Below are 22,278 nucleotides of genomic sequence, written 5' to 3' on the forward strand. Positions count from 1 at the left end.
AGGAGCCTCCGAGAGCCTGGAAACCCGAATCCACCTCGCAGGAGAGCCAGCACCCCCCAGAGCCTCAGTCCTGACACATTTTGGGTTTTAAGCGGTCAAAAGTGGGGGGAAAAATTTGGAATATTGGCGCTGGGAATGTTAGGAATTAATAAATAAAGGAATTAATAAATAAAGGAATAAATAAATAAATAAATAAATAAAAAAACCACAAATATTTATAAATTAAATAAATAAATCAATAAACTTTATAAATAAATAAATAAATAAATAAATAAATAATTTTAGGAATAAATAAACAAATATTAATGTATTATTAAATAAATAAACTTTATAAATAAATAAATAAATATTTATAAATTAAATAAATAAGTTAATAAATTTTATAAATAAATACATAAATAAATAATTTTAGGAATAAATAAATACATATTAATTTATTAATTTATTAATAAATAAATTTACTAATAAATAAATAAATAAAATAAATAAATAAAAATTTAAATCCTAATTTTAAGAATTAATAAATAAAAAACAAATAAATTATAATTAATAAATAAATAATTTAATTAATCAGCGCGGTGGTGCACGTGGGACTGAGAGCGCAGAGCTGCACGTGGGCTCCTCCGAGGAGGAGTTTGGGGATGCTCCGGTGCAGCTGAAATTCAGCTTGGAAGGGTTTTTTACATCCTCTGCTTCCTCCCAGCTGCTTTCTGTCCTTTTCCATCAGCAAAATAAAAGAGGAAGCGGAGAGGACGGGAGTGAGAAGGAGCTGCAGGGGATGAGAGGGAGCAGATTCCCTCCCCGGGGTTTCCTAATGCACATCAGCAGCGAAAAAGATGAAAATATCTTCCATTTCAGAATCCATGGGCTAAAAAGATGAAACTTTAGTTCATTTTTGTGAGAACCCGCTCTGGGTCTCAGATGAACCCCAAAGTGGGTCAGGCTCTCATCTCCTGTGTTTATTTAATCTATTTTTCCCCCAGTTTTTCCATTTCTCCCCATCACTGCTCTGTTCCTCTGGCTGTTATTCCCACGTTTTAATTTATTATTCCTGGATTTTTTAGGACCTGTTGGAAACAGGGGGATGGATGAAGGGCACACAGGATTCCTCAGCTGCTGCTCCCGGCGGAGATTTTCTGTGCCAGGATTTCGAGTTTCGAGCCCTGGCTGGAATCGTGAGCCAGCAGTGCCCTCTGCTTGGCCAGCCGAGATCTGCAGCTTTGCTTTTCCTCCAAATCCCAAAAAACCGAGGGTTGGAAAGGTGGGAAAGAGCAGCGGGGCAGTGAGCGGGAATTGCTGATTTTTGGGAAAAAAAAAAAATCACAAAATCCCGCGGGTTCGAAGCGCTCTGAGCAGGCTCTGAGTTTGTTTTAAAGGGGATTTTTTTCGGTGAAGCCTCGTGAATAATTCGGGTCGGGGCTGGCGGTGGGAGAGGGTGAGGGGAGGGAGGAACCGGGAGATGCCGGAGGAGGAGCGGGGAGGCTCCGGGGCTGCGGGAACCGTCGGTCAGCAGAGGGCACAAGAGCCGTGGAGAAAAAAACAGACCCAAAACGGGCTAAAGATCTCCTGGGAATAAAAAAAAAACCAAAAACGAGATAAAATCCCGGGAGTTCGTCACCCTGTGACAGTGCGGGTCCCTTCCAGCTTTGCCTGCATCTCCTGGAAATTCCCGGGTTTCTTCCCGGGAGCATCCCCGCGGAAATGCTCCTGCCCAGAGATTTGGGAAGCACTTGGGAAGGGCCTGAGCCCCCCTGGGAAGGGTTTGATCCCCCTGGGAAGGGTCTGATCCCCCTTGGATGGCACTTGGGAAGGGTCTGAACCCCCCTTGGAAAGGTTTGATCCCTCTGGGAAGGGTCTGATCCCCTTTGGAAAGGTGTGATCCCTTCTGGATGGCACTTGGGAAGGGTCTGAGACCCCTGGATGGCATTTGGGAAGGGTCTGAACCTCTTGGGAAGGGTCTGATGCCCCCTGGGAATGGTCTGATCCCTTTTGGATGGCACTTGGGAAGGGTCTGATCCCCCTGGAAAGGCTCTGATCCTTCCAGGATGGTATTTGGGAAGAGTCTGAACCCCTTTGGAATGGTCTGATCCCTCCTGGATGCCACTTGGGAAGGGTCTGATCCCCTTGGGAATAGTCTGAACTCCTTGGAAAGGGTCTGAGACCCCTTGGGAAGGGTCTGAGCCCCCCTGGTTGGCATTTGGGAAAGCCCCAAAAAGGCTCCAGGAAGGCCCAGCAGCAGGTTTTGGCCGGGGAGCGCCTCTGAGGTGATTTAGGAGCCTCATCCAAGGGGATAACGGGCTTGGAGTATCCCAAAGTCATGGTGGGAAAGGCACAGTTTTCCCCCCTCAGAGGGTGGGGGTGGCCTGGGATGGAATTCCAAAGGAATCTGTGGTTTCCTCATCCCTGGAAGTGCCCAAGGCCAGGTTGGAGTACCCAGGCAGGGATGGAACTGGAGGATCTGGTCCCATCCAACACATCCCAAACCATTCCATGGCTCCGTGGTTTTCAGGGAATTCCAGCCCCATCATCCCATGGGTTGGAGGATCTGGTCCTTTCCAACCCAACCATTCCATATCTCCATGGTTTTCCAGGATTTCCAGCCCCATCATCCCATGGATTGGAGGATCTGGTCCTTTCCAACCCATCCCATTCCATGTCTCCGTGATTTTCTGGGATTCCCAACCCCATCATCCCATGGATTGGAGGATCTGGTCCTTTCCAACCCAACCATTCCATGCCTCCATGGTTTTCTGGGATTTCCAGCCCCCTCAATCCCTCAGATTAATTTTTGGCCTCTGCTTTCCACTGAAATTGATTAAAAATGCAAATTAAATTAAAATTAAATACAAATTCAATTAAAAATGGAATAAAAATCTCAGGATCTGAGAATTCCCTAGCCAAATCTTCATCCCTTTGCATTTCTCCTGCCTTTCTCTCTGCTCCTCACTGATCTGAGCTCTCCTGGTGGGAATCACCTCTGGATCCGGGCGATTTGAGCTCTGATTTCTATTTTTATCAACTCTATTTCTTTTATTTTTTGGACTCCTCCCACATTCCTGCTCGGAGCAGCTGAATCACGGCAGCGAAGACAATATCATTAATTTCTGTGGGAATTTTTGTCACCCTTCATTTCTGTGGGAATTTTTTCTCATCCTTCATTCCTGTGGGAATTTTTTTCCCTCCCAACTTTTTATTTTTCTCACTTCCAGGGAGGCAGGAAGGGAAGTCTGGTCCCGAATTTCATTCCCAGCCCTTTGGAAGTGTCGGGGATCCCGCTCCTCCTTCCTTCCCTCCCTCCCAAAGCCGGCAGGAAGGGTGAGGATGGGAAAATCTGAATTGGTTTTCCCTTGGTTTCGTCATGAAACTGCAAAAAAAAAACCCCATGGATGAGAAAAGAACATCCAGTCAATCTTTGGATCCTGGCCAAATCTAATTCCTGTTTTTTGGTTTTTTTGGTTTTTTTTTCAGGGGAAAATCAACCAGGATTTTAATGCTTCCCGAGCTCTTCGTCATCACCCAGCCCAGATTTCCTTTTCCAGGACTCTTTTCTTCGTCATCAAGGCGCGATTTCCTTTTCCAGGGCTTTTTTCTTTGTCACTGAGCCAAAATTTCCTTTTCCAGGACTTTTGTCTTGGTTATCAAGCATAAATTTCCTTTTCCAAGACTTTTTTGCTTTGTCACCGAGCCAAAATTTCCTTTTCCAGGACTATTTTCTTCATTATCGAGCATAAATTTCCTTTTCTAGCACAATTTTCTTCATCACTGAGCCAAAATTTCCTTCCCCAGGATGATTTCCCTCCCAGTTTTCCCCCCACAGAGCCGAGGTTGATCCCACCCCTCTGCTCCTGCTTTTTTTGGGAATTCAGCTCCCTCCATTAGCAGCACTGACCTAAATGTGCCCATTTTATTCCCAAGTCTTAAAAAGTTGTCGAAATTCTGGAATATTGTCAAGGTTGGGAGCTCCAGGTGGAAGTCCCCAAGGGAATTTCCAATGCTGTCAATAATGTTAATAATTATAAATAAATATATAAATTAATATATTATTATTAATATATTAATATATTAATATATTAATATATTAATACATTAATATATTAACATATATTATTATATATTATTTTAACATTATATATTATATATTTAACATTATATATTAACAAGAATTATTTAGAATTCATTTATTTCAATACTTATTTTAGTAATTTTAATAATGTAATCAATCATTATTATTAATAATGCCACCATGATTTTATTTTATAAAAATAAAAATTTTTATCCTGCTGCTATCAACAGCCCAATAAAGACTTGGACACCAAAATCTTTTAAATTTGACTTCTTTATTTCATGGCAGAAGAAAATCCAACGTAGGCCTCATTACGTTATGCATCTTTAATTATAAAAATAAGCAAAGAAAATAACTTGCCTCTCTCTCCTCGCTATGATATGTTTCAAATAACCTTTATATGAACACACGGAGCTTTACAAATGTCATGGAAACAATAAATAAGGACATATACCAGATATGCTCACTGTTCATTCCAGTATTCAGCAAAAAAACCCCAAAAAAACCCAAAACCCACAACCCCCCAACTCTCTCCCTTTTCCCTTTTCTAGGTCTCTTTAAATTATAAATAGAAATAATGTAAATTTATAATGGCACAACAATGTCTAAAGTGCAAACAAACCACGAGACTCATGCAAACCTTCCCGGAGAAGCCGCTTCCCGCCCCGAGAGAAAATCCTTTGGTGACACCAAAAAAAACCAAGTGGAGATGAACTCTGGGGTGAAATCGCTGGACTTGAGGGTGGCGATGGTTCCTCACCAAAAATCCAAATATTTCCACCCAATCCCACCCAAATCCAAACCTTTCCACCCAATCCCACCTAAATCCAAACCTTTCCGTCATTCCCCAGGGACGGGAACCCCCAGAAGGGATGAGCCACCCCAAATTCCTCCCTGCTCCAGCACAGCGGCCTCAAAGCAGCTCAAAAAATTGGGAATTGTGGCTTTTTTTGGGACACGGATGGCACAGGAGGAGGTCCCTGGGCCACCACAGCCAACCCTGCCAGGGGGAATCGTCTCTTCCCTCCCTCATTCAGGAGACAGAGCTGGAATCGCTGCTGGAAAGGGAAATTCCATTATGGCACCCCCAAAAAAAAGGTGGGAATGGGAGGCCCAAGGCACCTCCCCGGCCCCAAATCTGCTTTAGGTGCTTTTTTGGGGTTGCAGAGAAATGGGTGGGTGGCGAAGACACTTCCCAGGAGGAATGTCCCCGGTCAGGCTCCCAGAAACTTTGGGATCTCCCAGGTGGGTTTGGGGCACTGCCCTGGGGCAGGGAAAGACTTTTTGTGACCAATTCCCAAATAAAAGCTTGGAGTGGATGCACAGACCCCAGCGGGATTCCCAGCTCCCAACAGCCGCAGGGTGGGAAGTCAGGGATGCGCTCCTGAGATCAGTTCCTAAATATAATCACAATTTTCGGGTCGGGATATGCCAGAAGATTTTGGTTTTCACCTCTCAGAACTTCTTGGTGTCCACCTCTCAATCCCTGCCTGATTCAGGAAGGAGCAACTTTGCATCTTCCTTGCCCTGCATGGCTCTGTTCGGAGTATCCCAAAAAATTTACAAATTCCGACCCTCCACCAATGTCAGCAACGTTTTTTTGCTGCTTCCAATTCTCTGCCAGCACTTCTGGGCTACATTTTGTGAAGACAGCGACATCTGAAACGTTGCCACTGCATCTGGTTTTGATATTTTAGCAGCAAGTTCTGGTTTAAAGGCTTTGTGGTTTCCTGAACAACACAAAAAAAAATCAAATTATATTGCTTCAGGTTTCCATGAGAAAAAGAGATCCCTCCTTCATCAGCTCTGAGGCAGAGTCTCCCACTCTGCAGGGACTCCAAGGCATGGATTTGGGATTGGCCTGGTGGATCCCACACCACCAAGGGGATTTTTGGGCTGAGGTGGGGAGCGGCTTTGGGGTGTCCCAGCTCTGCTCCTCTTCCCAGAACCCGCTGAGGAGGAGGAGGAGGAGGAGGAGGAGGAGGAGGAGGAGGAGGAGGAGGAGGAGGAGGAGGAGGAGGAGGAAAGGCAGCTCCCAGAGCATTCATTGTGGTCTCAGCTTTCCTGCTGAAGCTTCAGAGAATGATGGGTTTTCCCAGCCTTTCCCCAAAAATCCTGTCGGGAGTTTTGCCCCGTGAGATTCCCAAAGGATCTGACAATTCCGGAATTCCCAGCAGCTCTGCCTTGGCTCTAAGTCATTGCCTGTGGGGACAGGACTGACCAGCCTGAACTTGGGTTTTTATGGATTTTGCCTCAATTTTAGCTCTGAAAGGCTCTTCCCAGTCCTGCGATTCCCATCCCAAACTTTTCCCCTCTTCCTTTGTAAAAAGGCCACAGAGTGGAATGTGAACTCCTGACTATGACAGAGGTGCTGCTTCCAGGAAAAAGAAAGCAATAATAATAATAATAATAACAATAACAACAATAATAATAAAGAAAGAGCTGACTTACAAAACTCACTTTAGGCAATAAAGTTATTCTGTTCTGCTCCTTCGAGGCAGACTCTGGTGGAGTTTATGTACAGTACAGAGAGATTTTAGCACTATTTATACCACTGTTAGAGCAAGGCCTTTAATACTCTAATCTTAAGACAGGCTTTGTTTCTGTTAGGCTTGGTTTAAAGCTTCAGGCAGTTAAATACAGTACAAGATGTGAGCTTTGAAATACAACACACGATTATGGGACCTCCTGACCAGCTCCAGCCACAGGTAGAACACGTCCCTCTGCTGCTGTTGGGCTTTTTGGGGTGGTTTGAACTCGCTTTGCACCGCGGTGCCAAGTCCTGGTGACTAAACCGTGCAGGAGTTTGGTAAATCCCGACTTAAACGTGCTCACAGCACTCTGCTGGAAGGATTAGGACTGAGGGTGACACTACAGGACCAGGAACGTGACATCCATGTTCGTCCATGGCCAGCACAGATTCATGACATGAATTCCACTGATATTTTTTAGGACGTGCGAGAGTTTTTAGTGCATCTCCCGGCACCTGCAGGAGAGGAGCGGCTCCTCCCCTCGGCGCCGAATCTCCAGGCCTGGGTGGCGTCAGCACAACGGTTTGGGACAAAACTCAACCTCCAAACGTTGGCTTTGGTGCCTGAAGGCCTGACCGCTGCAGGGATCTACTTATGAGTAAGATTTTTTTTTGGGAGAACAGATTTTTTTTGTGGGGAAGAGAAGAGACAGAGCCGTCAGGCCGGCGGGAAAGCCGCGACACCGAACGCAGACCCATGCAGAAGTGGAAGAGAAAAGATGAACTAACTAAACGAGCCCTAAGGAACTAAACCCAGCTCCTGGGGGGTTAAAACACCAACAGTCCCGTGGCTTTGGGTGCAGCACTCCTCGAGCAGAGCCCTCAGAGCCCTTTGGTCGCGCTCGGCTCGCCCTGCCCCGCTCAGGCGCGCTCGGCGGAGCCGCGCTTGGCGCGGGCGGGTGTGGAGCCCTCACCTCGGAGGTTCCTGAGGAGCAGCTGCAGCTTCTGCGGCTCCGAGAGCCTCCTGCGCAGCAGGTCGGCGCGGGGGTGGCCCTGGGCGCAGTGGTCGCTCTGCAGCAGGTGGAACAGGCTGGCCATGTTGGGGCCCAGCTTCTCCATCAGGCTGTCCTTGATGGTGCTCACCGTGTCCTCGTCGCACTCCAGCAGGCTCCTCACCAGCTTGTTGTAGTACCTGCGGCACAGACACCCGGTTAGCCCACGCTGTGCCCCAGCCACGGGCAGAACTGTGAGAATCTGGGGTTTTAACTCAGCCCGAGCGCGTTTGGAATTGATTTCTCAAGGTGTTTTGGCAGAATTTTTAAGGTTGGGAAAGGCCTGCCAAGGCCAAGTGCAGCTTTGTTGTGGCTGCACCCAAACGCCCTGGGCATGGGTGCACAGGGAAGGAACCCCATCGCCAAAATTCGGATTTAAATGCCCTAAACCAAGAGCTGCCCCAGCTCAGGGAGGTGAGGGCGAGCACAGTGGGTTTGGAGTGATCCCGGCAGGTCAGGAAGGTAAAAACGAGGAGTTGAGAGAATAGGAATGGGTTAAAGGATGTGATTTACTCTCTGCTAAACACCCGAGTTCCTGGAGCTTTGGGAAGGAAAATAATTGATGTTTGCAAGAACAGATCCTGCCGGGATCCCAGCCTGGCTTGGCCTCTGCTCCAAGACTGATCCATCCCTGTGGCACCAATCCCTCTTGTCCCTCTTGTCCCTTTCCCTGCACAGAAGGACCAGAAGGGGGAGAAGCAGCTCAGCGCAAGCCTGGCAGATCCCTGGGTTCCCTCAGGACACGAAATCCGTGCTCACTTCCAACCCACCATGCACAGAACCCCGAGCGAGGCTTCCCCTGCCTCTCTCCAGCTGCCCTGGGCACAAATTCCCTGCCCAAGGAGCAGCCAGGTGTGCTGGCACCCCCTGCTCAGAGAGAGAGAAGCTAGATTAATTACCCCAGAATTGGCCTGGGAAGTTTTGGGGAGCTGGAGGTAAACAATGATAGCCAATTATTAAAAACAACCTGGAGGAGCTGTTTTTCTAATATCTGTTTTCTTGTTATTCTCGTAAGATTGTTTAATAAATGGGTGTCTTGTTAATTAGCTAATGGTGATTGTGTTTTAATTAAAGGAGATCAATCTGGTCTACCTGTAGGGTATAAAACGGGTATAAAAAGGGTATAAAAAGGGTATAAAAAGTAACAGATTTATTAATAAATTGAATTAGCCATCTGTGAATGCCTTGGGAGTCTGTCACTTATTAGCCAGGATGTGGTGCTGCCCTGTATTCCCAGCCCTGCTGAGAATTCCTCCAAGGAATGTTCCTCCACGGCCCCAGGAGCAGGGCTGGGAGAGCACCTGGCACCTCCCTGTGCCAGGGAACATCTTCCCAGGGAGACAAGCTTGGGAAAAAGGGCAGCAGTCCCACATTTGCTGGGATTTCTGCCTTGAGAGGACGTCGAGGAACTTATTTTAAGCACTTTAAGGTCACGGTGACATTTTTCCACAGGAGCAGAAAAGAGAACAACCTGCAGGTGGAGGAGGGGAAGGAAGAGGGAAATGAGAGTTCCCATTGAAAATCTTTTCCCAACTTTGGAGAGCCAGGGGAGGTGAGGTGAGGTCAAAGCCTGAGCTGCACAAGAGGATCAGGCTCTGGAGATGAGCAAAGCTGAGCCAGCCACACACTCGGCTTAAATCAGGGCCAGACACAGAGCCCGTCCAGCCCCGGGGCTTCCACGCTCAGACACCTTCCCAGAGCCCGTCAGAGCCGGGATTTTCCTCCCCTGAGACGAAATGGAGATTTTCCTGCCCTGAGATGAAATGGCAGGAAGATGCAATGACCTTTAACTACTTCCCCTGGGCAGCCAGGCCAAGTGGCACATTCTGCTGCTGCGGGGCCGGGGCTGGGAAAGCAGGATGCTCCGGGAGCCCTCAGCGTAACCTCGGAGCTGGGAAATCCTGCTGCCTTTGTTCCTCCACAATATCCTCTGCCTCCTCGGCCGGGAGGAGCTGCCTGTGCCTCGGGACAGGCTCCAGGGCTTGGTCCTCTCACTGCCCGAATGTCCCCGTGTCCCCTCCGAGGGCTGCTGAGCACCACAATCCATCACTTTAACCTGGGGCTGCACAGAGCTGCCTGCTGCTCGCCCAGTCCTCCATAAAACCCAAAGTTCCAATTTCCACCCCAAATTTGCTTGGGAGAAAGGCACACAAGTTTAATTTTTGCTCCCCCCAGTATAATTTTGCCTTCTGAATTTTGCCATTTTCTGGATAGACAAGAAAAATGCCTTCATCTACAAGAGAGTTTTCTGTAATAGGAAATGGATATGTGTATTTCCCAAAAAGGGAAATATGTGTATTTCCTAAAATGAAAAACAAGTGTGTTTTCCCAAAAAGGGAAATAAATGTATTTCCCAAAAAGAGAAGGGAGCATGCTTTACTTCTCAAAATTCTCTTCAAATTCTCTTCATCTAAAGCTGAGCAGGGCCTGAAGAGGCAGAGAGCTTTACTGGGCTCAGATGTTTCAGGACTTGCAGGCCTTTATCAGCTGGATCCCTCTCCTGCAATTCCCACTCCCGGTTCCCTCTCGTTCCTGCCCAATTCCCACTCCTGGATCCCTCTCGTTCCTGCCCCTGCAAAGCCACATTTCTCTGCCATGGAGGCAGATTTCTCTGCCATGGAAATCAGATTTCACTCCCAGATCCATCTGGTTCCTGCCCCTGCAAAGCCACATTTCTCTGCCAGGGAAATCAGATTTCACTCCCGGATCCCTCTCATTCCTTCCCCTGCAATTCCCTCTCCTGGTTCCCTCTCGTTCCTTCCCCTGCAAAGACACATCTCTCTACCATGGAAATCAGATTTCACTCCCAGTTCCCTCATGTTCCTTCCTCTGCAATTCCCACTCCCGGATCCCTCTCGTTCCTGCCCCTGCAATTCCCACTCCTGCCCAGTTCCCACTCCCGGTTCCCTCTCGTTCCTGCCCAATTCCCACTCCCGGTTCCCTCATGTTCCTTCCCCTGCGATTCCCACTCCTGGATCCCTCTCATTCCTTCCCCTGCAAAGCCACATTTCTCTGCCATGGAAGTCAGATTTCACTCCCGGATCCCTCTCATTCCTTCCCCTGCAATTCCCACTCCCGGATCCCTCTCGTTCCTGCCCAGTTCCCACTCCCAGTTCCCTCATGTTCCTTCTCCTGCAATTCCCACTCCTGGATCCCTCTCGTTCCTGCCCCTGCAAAGCCACATTTCTCTGCCATGGAGGCAGATTTCTCTGCCATGGAAATCAGATTTCAGTCCCGGATCCCTCTCATTCCTTCCCCTGCAATTCCCACTCCTGCCCAGTTCCCACTCCGGGATCCCTCTCATTCCTGCCCAATTCCCACTCCCAGATCCCTCTCATTCCTTCCCCTGCAATTCCCACTCCCGGATGCCCGGGGGACCCCCCGTACCGGTTGGAGAAGTGGTTTGGGAGCTGCACCACCTCGGTGATGGCCTCGGGGTTGCGCCGGGCGATGCCGCACATGTCCAGCTTGCTGTAGCACTCCTCCTGCACCTCGGAGATCATCCTCTGGAACGTGGAGCACCTGCGGATGGCCAGGAACACCTTGGACGTCACCCCGTTGGCGATGCACTTCAGGCTCTCCTTCACGAAAGCTTTTCCCTGCAAATGGAAGGAAAATTTCAACTGCAGCAGAATCCCAGGGAATCCGAAGGAAGGGGAAGTGTTGTGGATACTCCACCAGGCCTGGCTGTACTAATTACCCTCCTGCAATTACAGACACGGCAGGGAATGGCACTTGAATGCTCCCAGTTATTGCAGAGTTGTCGCTCTCAGCAGCTGGGATGCTCTGAACTCCCATTCCCAAAGGATTTAGGCAGTGGGAATCTTCAGTCTGGAAGTGCCAGGACCAGAGGTGGAGCAGCTCTGCCCCACAGATCCATTCAACAGCAATTCAATGCCAGCAGTTTAACGCTTCTGGTTCAGACCCCAGGAGCCTTCACCAGCTTTTAAACCTGTCCTTGGGAGCAGGAGCACGGGGAGCAAGGGGCTGTGTGAATTTGGGGAGGAAAGCACGGAGGGAAAGGGATTTTGGCAGAGCTCAACCCTCCAATGCTCCCCCGTTTATTCTCCCTGCAGCCCCAACCTGGCTGCGCATTCCCAGACCCAAACACTTCCAAGCCAAAGCCCAGCCCTGTGCCAGCTCACACAGGCAGGAGATTTATTTTGTTAGAAGAACATTTCTATTTCCTCCTGGAGAGGAAACCTCGCTCTCCACCCCACGGAACCCTCCGTGCCAAGTCCTCACAGGGAGCAGGGAGCGGGTGGAAAAAGAGCTCTGGAGAACGCGCTTGGAGCCAAAACTGGGGGCTGAGAGGAGCAGCCGAGCAGCAGGAAGGGCTGCAGGGAGGGGAGGGTTAATCCTGCCCAAAGCACAGCTTAAATTAAGGCAGGCATTGAGCGGAGGTGCTTTAGAACCCGCGGGACTTGTCAGGGGCATGAAAAGGCGGCTCCCGTTTATTCTCGGCTGGGTTTTATTTTCGGCCGGGTTTGATTCATTTTTGGCCACGTTTGATTGCAGGTCGGGTTTTATTCCCGCGCCCTTTGTGCCCGGTACCTGAGTGTCGAATTTAGCAGCGCTGTAGAGGAAGGATTTGCAGATGTCGAACATCCCGTCCGTGTCGCACGTGGAGTTCTCCAGGCAGGCGAAGGCTCCGCAGCCCACCTGGAGAGCGCTGTTCAGGCAGCGGACCACCTCGGCTGGGGACAGAGAGCAGGGCAGCGTCAGCACACAGGGAGAGAGCCCAGAGCATGGGGAGAGAGCCCAGAGAGAGCCCAGAGAGAGCCCAGAGAGAGCCCAGAGAGAGCCCAGAGAATGGGGAGAGAGCCCAGAGAGAGCCCAGCACATGGGGAGAGAGCCCAGAGAGAGCCCAGCACACTGAGAGAGAGCCCAGCACATGGGGAGAGAGCCCAGAGCACGGGGAGAGAGCCCAGAGCGAGCCCAGCCCACGGAGGGCGAGCCCAGCACATGGGGAATGAGCCCAGCACACGGGAAGAGAGCCCAGAGAGAGCCCAGCACATGGAGAATGAGCCCATCACATGGAGAACCAGCCCAGCACATGGAGAGCAAGCCCAGCACATGGAGACCTAAACTTAAACCAAACCCACACACCAATCCTAAAACAAAAGCTGATCTTAACACTGACCCTAACCCTAATCCTAACTCTAACAATAACAACTAACGCTGATCTTAAACAATAACCCAAACATTAAACCACGAACTTAACCCTAACTCGAATCCTAACCCTAACCCTAACCCTAACCCTGACCCTAACACTAACCCTAACCCTAAACCTAACCCTAAACCTAGCCCTAACCCTGACCCTAAACCTAACCCTAAACCTAACCCTAAACCTAGCCCTAACCCTGACCCTAAACCTAACCCTAAACCTAAAGTGAGCCCAGCCCGTGGCTAAACCCTGCTCCGGCACCGTGGTGAGGGACGCGGCTCAGACCCTCTCCAATGCTCCAAAATCTGCCACAGAGCCAAATTTCTCTGCCATGGGATCAGATTTCTCTGCTATGGGGGCAGATTTCTCTGCCATGGACTCAGATTTCTCTGCCATCAACTCAAATTTCTCTGCCATGGGCTCAGATTTCTCTGCCATGGACTCAGATTTCTCTGCCACAGAACCAGATTTCTCTGCCATGGACTCAGATTTCTCTGCCATGGGCTCAGATTTCTCTGCCATGGGGGCAGATTTCTCTGCCACAGAACCAGATTTCTCTGCCATGGAGAAGAGAAGGCTCCGTGGAGACCTCAGAGCCCCTTCTGGTACGGAAAAGCCGATTAGAAAAAAGTGGGAGAGTGACTTTTCACATGCACAGTGCTAGAACAGCTGGGATTGGTTTTAAGCTAAAAGAGGAGAGATTTAGGTCAGATATTAGGGAGAAAATCCTTTCTTGGAGGGTGCTGAGGCCCTGGTACAGGGTGCCCAGAGAAGTTTGGATTTCTCATCCCCAGAAGTGCCCAAAGCCAGGTTGGAGCACCTTGGGACAATGAAAGGTGTCTTTGCCCATGGCAGGGGATGGGATGAGCTTTAAGGTCCCTTCCAACACAAACCATTCCAGGATTCCGTAATTCTATAATTTCATGATTCTATAATTCCATGACTCTACAATTCCACAATTCTACAATTCCAGAATTCTCTAAGACGTGACCAGCACCCCAAGGAACAGAAATTCCAGCTATCAAACCCTCGAGGATTTAAAAAAAAACAGATTAAAAGAGGCAGCACCTCACAGCCCTTGCTTAGATGGGGACCCAAATGTCCATCCCAACCTAATTCTCTCTTCAGGCATTTACATTTTATCCCAACTGCCTCTGAAGAAGGAGCAGGGATGAGGATGGGCCCATGGAAAGCTCTGAGCACTGAGATCTCTCCCTTGGGGAGCAGCCTGGCAGCACCTGGGCCACAAAACCACTGGAAAATGAGATGCAAGTGTTGCCAAATGCCAACAAGTTGGCAGCAAATCCCAATTACTGGGAGGCACTTGTGCTTTTTTAAAATGCCCGGATCACCTGGAAAGAAGATTTCTCAGCACCCTAAAGGACTCGATCCAGCAGCTTGGTGCTAAAACTGCCCTGGGAGTTCTCAGGCACAGCCAAAAAGGTCATTTTTGCTGAAGATTCAAGAGGAGAAGGGAAATTTGGGCAGAGAAAGTTCAGGTAATGCAGCTCCGGGGATAATTCAAGCCCGGAGAGCGGAGGGGATCCGTGTCATCCCGGCTGTCTCAGGGCAGATCCAGTGGATTTTAGCAGTGAATCAGCAGAATTGCCGCATGATTGGCCTGAAATTAGCCGGGATTAACCTTTCTGGGCGAGCCGAACATCTGTCCCCTCCCGCCTGGGCAAGGCACGTTCAGCGCTTTTGCGGCTCATGTTACCAGATTCTTGGGGAAGAAATGCGAGCCCAGGCTCCCAAACCAGCCCTGAGGTGTGGGGAACGCGGGGCTTTACTGGGAGAGAACACACCTCCTTAAATCTGATTGTGTCCTAAAGAGGATTCTTTACAAGCGGCTTTTTTCCCTCAAAAAAGAAAAAAAAAGGAAAAAAAGAGAAATAATATTTTAAAAAATCCCCCAATTAACCCCTGGATGTTCCGTGCTCTTGCTGACGTGCCTGAAGGGAGGAATATTTGGTAATTCATCCCCTCCCCGGTTCATAACCTCCCGCAGCACGAGCCAGCCCCGTAATTAGCTTTGCACAGGTTCTAATTAGAAGTTCTCTCTCAGCGGGCTCCGGCTCGGATTGTTCCGGGCTCGGGGCGAGAGGGAGACCCCACGTTCCTATAGCAACAAAATACAAAAGCAAATGGAGCAAACCCCCCTCCAACGCCGCAGAGCCGTGCGGATCTCAATTCGGGCAGCTGTTAATGAGCTCCGAATTAAAACGTTAATATCTTCCCGGCGCAGCAGAAAGCAGATTTTTAATTCCCTTTGTTCCAGACAATGTCTCCGAGTTATCTAAAGCAGCGAAGTTCAGACATCCAGGGCTGGCTGGCCAAAGCAATTTTGGTTTTTTTTTGCTCCATTGTGGAAGCAAGCTGGGAAAATGTCCCCGATGCGATCGGTTTGTGACAATGGCAGCGAGCTGGGGACACTTTTGGGGTGCTGCTCCCCCTCTTTGAACAGACAGATGTTCACAGAGCAATGGGGATCGCCCCAAATCCCAGCGCCGCGGGTTTGACCAACTTCCCAAAAAGCAAAGCTGGAACAGCGGAGCGGCGTGCAGCGGGGAAGGGAGAGGGACGCATGCAAGAAGGGAAATAAAAATGCCCCAAAGTGCTCGGAAGTCGCTGGGGAGCTGCGGGAGGAGGGAGAGCCCCGATCGCATCCTCGGGGCGCTGCCCTGCCCCGGTTCCCCCGGCAGATTCCGGCTCCAGCCCTGCGCCAGCCCCGAAAGGAACAGCCCTCCCGCCGGCCAGTGGATAAGGGGGGGAAAAAAAGGGGGAAATATGAAAAAGAAGAAGAAAAATCATCAGCAGAGGAATCTGAGACAGTTTGAGCCTGCTCGCCGGCGTTACCTGAGTTCTGCGCTGCCGCCCGCGCTTTCCTGGGGCTCACAGAGTCATTCTGCTCAGCTTCGTGGGATGCGGATGCACTGAGCAGCAGCAGCAGCAGCAAACCAGACTGGAGGAGCATTCTTTGACAAGTTTCCGCTAAGTGTGGGGTTGGGTTGGTTTTTTTTTTTTCTTTCCTTTTTTTTTTTCCTTTTTTTTTTTTTTAGGTGGTCAATTTTTTTTTTTTTTTTTTGGATGTGTGCGCCTCTCCTCTTCCACTCGGGCTTGAGCAAAGATGTGGAGCTGGATACGCGCTCGCAGGAGGGAGGGAAGGCAGGAGGGAGGATCCTGGCGAGCTCGGGGATGTGCGGAGGATCCCGGCGGCCCCTCCGGCTGCTGCTCGCTGGGGGACCGGGAGCTGCCGGGGTTTTATAGCCGCCCTTATCGGTCCCCCCCGGGCTGCCGAGCCAATCGGTGGCGCTGGGCAGAGCCAGGGGAGGACTGGACTCATTCAAGCCCCACAAAACTGCAACTTCACAGGAAGAATATTTTCCAGTACCTGCCAAAGAACAATGAGCGAAAAGTTCATCCTCGGAGGAGCGGTGGGAAAGGGAGGGGATGGAGGTGGGAGGGTCACGGAGCGAGAGGAAATGACAGCGCCGTCCTAAAGCGCCCCCACCCCAAAAGAAAATCACCGGGCCTGTAGGGAAAGCTGCTCCCACCCGTGCCAGAGCGACCCCCGGGCGTGGGGCGGCTCGGGAGGGGGGAAGAGGCGGATTTGGGGGGCTGGGGGTGGGATGGGATGGGATGGGATGGGATGGGATGGGGATGGGGATGGGATGGGATGGGATGGGATGGGATGGGGATGGGGATGGGATGGGATGGGATGGGGGTGGGGATGGGATGGGGATGGGGATGGGATGGGATGGGATGCGGAAGGAAATGGGGATGGGATGGGGATGGGATGGGGAATGGCGATGGGATGGGATGGGATGGGATGGGATGGGATGGGATGGGATGGGATGGGATGGGAATGGGGATGGGGATGGGGATGGGATGGGATGGGGATGGGGATGGGGATGGGGCAGGAAATGGGGATGGGATGGGATGGGGATGGGGATGGAGATGGGATGGGATGGGATGGGATGGGATGGGATGGGATGGGATGGGATGGAGCAGGAAATGGGGATGGGGATGGGATGGGATGGGATGGGATGGGATGGGATGGGATGGGATGGGGATGGGGATGGGGATGGGATGGGGATGGGGATGGGGATGGGATGGGATGGGATGGGATGGGATGGGATGGGATGGGATGGGATGGGATGGGATGGGATGGGATGGGATGGGATGGGATGGGATGGGATGGGATGGGGATGGGATGGGGATGGGGATGGGGCAGGAAATGGGGATTGGGATGGGTATGGGGTGGGAATGGGGATGGGGGTGGAGATGGGATGAGGATGGGATGGGGATGGGGATGGGGATGGGATGGGGATGGGATGGGATGGGGATGGGGCTGGCAGGGATCCCTCACTCCTGCCCCAGCTCTCACAACTCCCTGCACTGCCGGTGCCTCCCTCCTGCCCCAGGACTCATCCCTGCGCTCACGTAGGCACATGCAAATCCCAAATCCCTCCCTGCCCCAAACCTCGCCTGCCGCCTCCTCAGCTCCCCTCACCTGCGCCATTCCCCCTGGAAAATCGCCCAGTCGAACCTTCTGCTGCGCCCCAAACCCCAATTTTTAAGTGTTTCGCGGTTTTCCTCACCCCACTCCTCCCTGCTCCAAACTCAATCCTGTTTTTCAGATTTCATAACGGGAGGAGGCACCCTAATGCCTGATTCCATCTCGGTTCTGATGGGCACGGAAGGAGGATTAACACGCTGCAGGATTGATTATCCCCCATCCCAGAGACAATTAAAGCTCTGCGTGTTTCGGGGATGAAAGTGCAGCAGGGCTCTTAAACCTTAGAGCTGAAAGGAAATCGGGAAAGGTGAGTGCTGAAAGATTTCCAGATAAAAAGCGACAAGTTCCTGCAGCTTAGAATAAACCCAAGGATTCAGAGATCAGCTCTGGCTGATCCGAGCTGGGATTTTTGGATCATGAGCACATTTGGGGCTCACTCTGCCACCCCCAAGATCTTTTCTGGGAAGGGAGGGGGTCTCAGCTCTGTGGTTTTTCCAGGCAAGGAAATCCAGCTTGCACAGATCCATGGATCCATCCAGGCACAGAATTCCCATGGTTGAACCAGTTCCACAAATCCCATTCAAGTGGAGGTGCAAAAATCCCCATTTCGGGGCATTTATTCGGGTTTGTGGCAGCTGAATTTAAAATAAGGAAGAATTTAAAGAGAAGCAGGAGGAGGCTCTTTCCATGGATCTCCAGAAGCTGCACCCGCTGCTTTGCCTCATTCCTGCTTTTTTGGGTTTTTTTCCCCTGGGAAAATGGGTTCACTCTGGATCCTGCCCATCCCTGCTCCGATCTCTCCAGGCTGGGGCAGCGCTGCCTCATTGCCGGTGCTGTCTTTTGGCTCCCTTTGGAACGGGAACAGGAGCGGGGCTGTGCTGCTGCCCGGGGGTCACAGGAACAGCTGTGCCAGATGTTCCGGGCGTGCGCCAAAAGCCCTGAAACAGGCGGGTTTCGGGTTTCGGCTCCGGGTTGGGACAGCGAGCCAAATTCATTAAATAAAGAAAATAGAAAATCAAGAAAAAGGAGCAGCAGCCCCGCAAAGCGTTGTGGTTTCTCCACTTCAGAGCCCCGGTCCAGTTTGGAAGCAGGAATAATCCCAGAGGGTTTGATCCTGATTAAATCAAAAGTAACTCTGGCAGCCACTTCAATGGGGGCTGAGTCACGGCTCCAGTGCCCTCCTCTCCTCTCCTCTCCTCTCCTCTCCTCTCCTCTCCTCTCCTCTCCTCTCCTCTCCTCTCCTCTCCTCTCCTCTCCTCTCCTCTCCTCTCCTCTCCTCTCCTCTCCTCTCCTCTCCTCTCCTCTCCTCTCCTCTCCTCTCCTCTCCTCTCCTCTCCTCTCCTCTCCTCTCCTCTCCTCTCCTCTCCTCTCCTCTCCTCTCCTCTCCTCTCCTCTCCTCTCCTCTCCTCTCCTCTCCTCTCCTCTCCTCTCCTCTCCTCTCCTCTCCTCTCCTCTCCTCTCCTCTCCTCTCCTCTCCTCTCCTCTCCTCTCCTCTCCTCTCCTCTCCTCTCCTCTCCTCTCCTCTCCTCTCCTCTCCTCTCCTCTCCTCTCCTCTCCTCTCCTCTCCTCTCCTCTCCTCTCCTCTCCTCTCCTCTCCTCTCCTCTCCTCTCCTCTCCTCTCCTCTCCTCTCCTCTCCTCTCCTCTCCTCTCCTCTCCTCTCCTCTCCTCTCCTCTCCTCTCCTCTCCTCTCCTCTCCATTTCCACACCATTGGATCACAAACTCCCGGTGCAATCCCTGCTCCCCTTTACCCCAAGATAAACATTCCCACTTGGATTTTTGGGCATTTTTCATGCTGCAGACCGGGGCAGGTTGGCCTGGCCCTCCCCAGGAGCCCCTCAGCATCCAGGGGAGCCTGAGTGCGGGCAGGAGTTAAGCCAAGGGGACACTGAGGTTCTTCCAGCACATTTTCTGTCCTTTCTCCTGTTTTCCCAGGGATTTTCCCCTTTAGGGCCACGTTTGATATTCGTACCTGCTGCGTGTTTTAATTTCCAGCAGCAGGAGGTGAGCGAGGCTCAGTTTGGTGTCATGGGCATGGGGACCCCGTCAGTGGTGTTGGGTTTCATATTCAAATATTAACATTTTAATATTAAATATTAAATTATTAAAACACCAGTTGAACTCTAAGGAGTTCCAAAGAGACCCCATGGAGGCAGAACTTTGATTATTTTGCTTTAAAAGAGTAGGGGGATGATTTCAGGAGTGAGGGACATGCACTGAGCTGCTGTCAAATTTGTCAGGGAACACATACAAGCAAATTTCTGCCCAAAACCTCGGAGTCCCGTGCTACCAGTGCACGTTTGCCTTTTTTCTTTTGCATGTTGAAGGTAACAAGGGCTCAAAATTCCCTGGAAACTTCCATTCTGCCCTCGCTGTGGGATTTCCGAGCAGTTTGGTGGCAGAGGAGCTTGGCTTCAATCCTGGATCAGGTTTTAAAGAAAAAAAGGAACAGCCAGCGATGGAACCACTGCCCCAAAATCAGTGCCATGCCCTTCAAAACTGTTGTTAGAAGGTTTAGGGATACAAGAACACCCATTATGGGATAAGGTTTTCCCTAAAACCTTCCTTCCTCTCTATCTCATGTGACAGCTGCCATGCAAAAAAGCCCAAAAACCAAAATAAAAAGTTTCCCTATTTGTTCCTAAGAGCTTGGCACAACCTGCTGGAAGATTTTCCCCGTGGCTTCCCTTAGAGGTGAAACGCTGGCGGGTTTCTTTTCCTGCCTGATGCGTGGAAAGAGAAAAAAGAAAGGCACTGTTAGCCCTGGGAGAATCACCCCCTTCTTTCCATTCCCATTCAGCAGCCGCTATTAAATTGCACAGCCCGGCCTTTTGTGCCGCTGTTCCTCTATTCCCAAGGTGTTAAGGTTTTTATCCAACCTCCCTCAAAAAAAAAAAAAAAAAAAAGAAAAAGAAAATCGAGGGGGATGAGAAAATAAACGATGAAAAAGAGAAAGGGGGACCTAAAGTCAGTGACCCCCCCCCGCTCCTCCCGCTTTCTGCTCAGCTGCTCCCGGCTGGGAACGGCTGCGAGGGCGGCCCCAATCCCTCCCATTGTGTAACTGGATCCTTTCCCACCTTTATCCCGCTTTTCCCAGGCGGGACCGCTCCGCTCCCCGCGCTGCGGAGCGACGTGAGCAACTGCACCGCGCCGGGAGCGGGCGGCGTAACCCCTTCCCTTCCCTTCCCTTCCCTTCCCTTCCCTTCCCTTCCCTTCCCTTCCCTTCCCTTCCCTTCCCTTCCCTTCCCTTCCCTTCCCTTCCCTTCCCTTCCCTTCCCTTCCCTTCCCTTCCCTTCCCTTCCCTTCCCTTCCCTTCCCTTCCCTTCCCTTCCCTTCCCTTCCCTTCCCTTCCCTTCCCTTCCCTTCCCTTCCCTTCCCTTCCCTTCCCTTCCCTTCCCTTCCCTTCCCTTCCCTTCCCTTCCCTTCCCTTCCCTTCCCTTCCCTTCCCTTCCCTTCCCTTCCCTTCCCTTCCCTTCCCTTCCCTTCCCTTCCCTTCCCTTCCCTTCCCTTCCCTTCCCTTCCCTTCCCTTCCCTTCCCTTCCCTTCCCTTCCCTTCCCTTCCCTTCCCTTCCCTTCCCTTCCCTTCCCTTCCCTTCCCTTCCCTTCCCTGGGGTCCCCCCACCCTTCCCCAGCGCTCCCGGTCCCAAAAGGACACTGGGGACACCGTGAAGGTCCAGGCTGTCAGGGGGTGCTTCGCCTGGGAAGATCATCCCATTCCACCCCCTTCCACCCCATTCCATCCCATTCCACCCCTTTCCATCCCATTCCATTCCATTCCACCCCATTCCACCCCATTCCATTCCATTCCATTCCATTCCATTCCATTCCATTCCATTCCATTCCATTCCATTCCATTCCATTCCATTCCATTCCATTCCATCCCATCCCATCCCATTCCATCCCATTCCACCCCATTCCATCCCATTCCACCCCTTTCCCCCCAGTTCTATCCCGTTCCACCCCTTTCCACCCCATCCCATCCCATGGATCCCATCCCATCCCATCCCATGGATCCCATCCCATCCCATCCCATCCCACCCCGGGCTGTTCCAAGTCCCCTCCAGGCTCCCAAGGGATGGGAATCCACAATTCCTCCAGGCCGGTGCCAGGCAGGACCGGTGCCCAGCCGGGCGCGGCGATTCCTGCTCGGTGTGATTTTCGGCTGCTCCCAAGCCCACGGGAAGCGCTCCAGGATTTTCAGGATTCAAACCCGGCTGTGGGGAGGCCTTGGCCCCCGGCCAGCCGCCCTCGCAGCCCTCCGGAGCAGCTCCCCGGCAGGTGCACATTAAACCCGACCGCAGAATTCCATCCCCTCCTCCATCCCTCCCTCCCCGCCGTGGCTCCGGCAGGAGAGAAGCAAAGCCAGGGAGAGGCTGAGCAGAACCTTTAATTTGCTTAGCCCAGGTGAAGAACCCCGGCTGCAGCGGGGCAGGGGTGTCAGAACTTGTTCCAAAAGGCAATTTTGGAGTTACCCGGGAGTCTGCCCCGACAGAGCCGCTTGGATCTGGCTACAGGCTCCCAAAACCTGGCCAAAACCTGCTGCAAATCTGATTATTCCAGGGATTTAACAGCTTGGCTCTGCGTGCAGGAAGTCAGGGTGGGTTTGGCTGTGTCACAGAGAAGCTACGATGGTTTAATGCCCGATATCAGGTGGCAATTATCGACAGGACGAGGAGAAATGGCCTCAGGCTCTGCCAGGGGAGTGTCAGGCTGGAATCAGCAGGAATTTCCCCCTGGAAAAGGTTGTTAAACTTAGGAAAGAGGTGCCCAGGGAGGTTTGGAGTCCCCAAACTGGACGTGGCACTCAGCACCTTGGGCTGGGTCAGTCACAGCTTGGACTCGATGATCCTGGGGGGCTTTTCCAACTTTGATGGTCCTGTGAACTTTTGTCTCCCACTGAGCTTGAATTGGCGACACAAATGAAGGCAAAGTAAAGGATTCCTTGTATTCCCGGGATTGGTTTGCATTGCACAATTTGATTTTTTTTAAGGAATAGGAATCCCATATT

General features: G+C 51.2%; 1 protein-coding gene across 1 annotated transcript; it reads right to left on the reverse strand.

Moving 5' to 3' along the window:
* Positions 1-7,314: 7,314 nt before the first annotated feature.
* STC1 (stanniocalcin 1) lies at positions 7,315-15,815 on the reverse strand. Its single transcript, XM_030290070.4, has 4 exons — positions 15,609-15,815; positions 12,140-12,282; positions 10,973-11,184; positions 7,315-7,725 (listed from the first exon to the last, which is right to left on the reverse strand). The coding sequence occupies exons 1-4, from the start codon at positions 15,724-15,726 to the stop codon at positions 7,455-7,457; spliced, it is 744 nt and encodes a 247-aa protein (XP_030145930.1). The 5' UTR covers positions 15,727-15,815; the 3' UTR covers positions 7,315-7,454.
* Between the last annotated feature and the right edge of the window lie 6,463 nt (positions 15,816-22,278).

The sequence above is a fragment of the Taeniopygia guttata genome, chromosome 22 (assembly GCF_048771995.1).
Source record: "Taeniopygia guttata chromosome 22, bTaeGut7.mat, whole genome shotgun sequence".
NCBI classification, from domain to species: Eukaryota; Metazoa; Chordata; class Aves; order Passeriformes; family Estrildidae; genus Taeniopygia; species Taeniopygia guttata.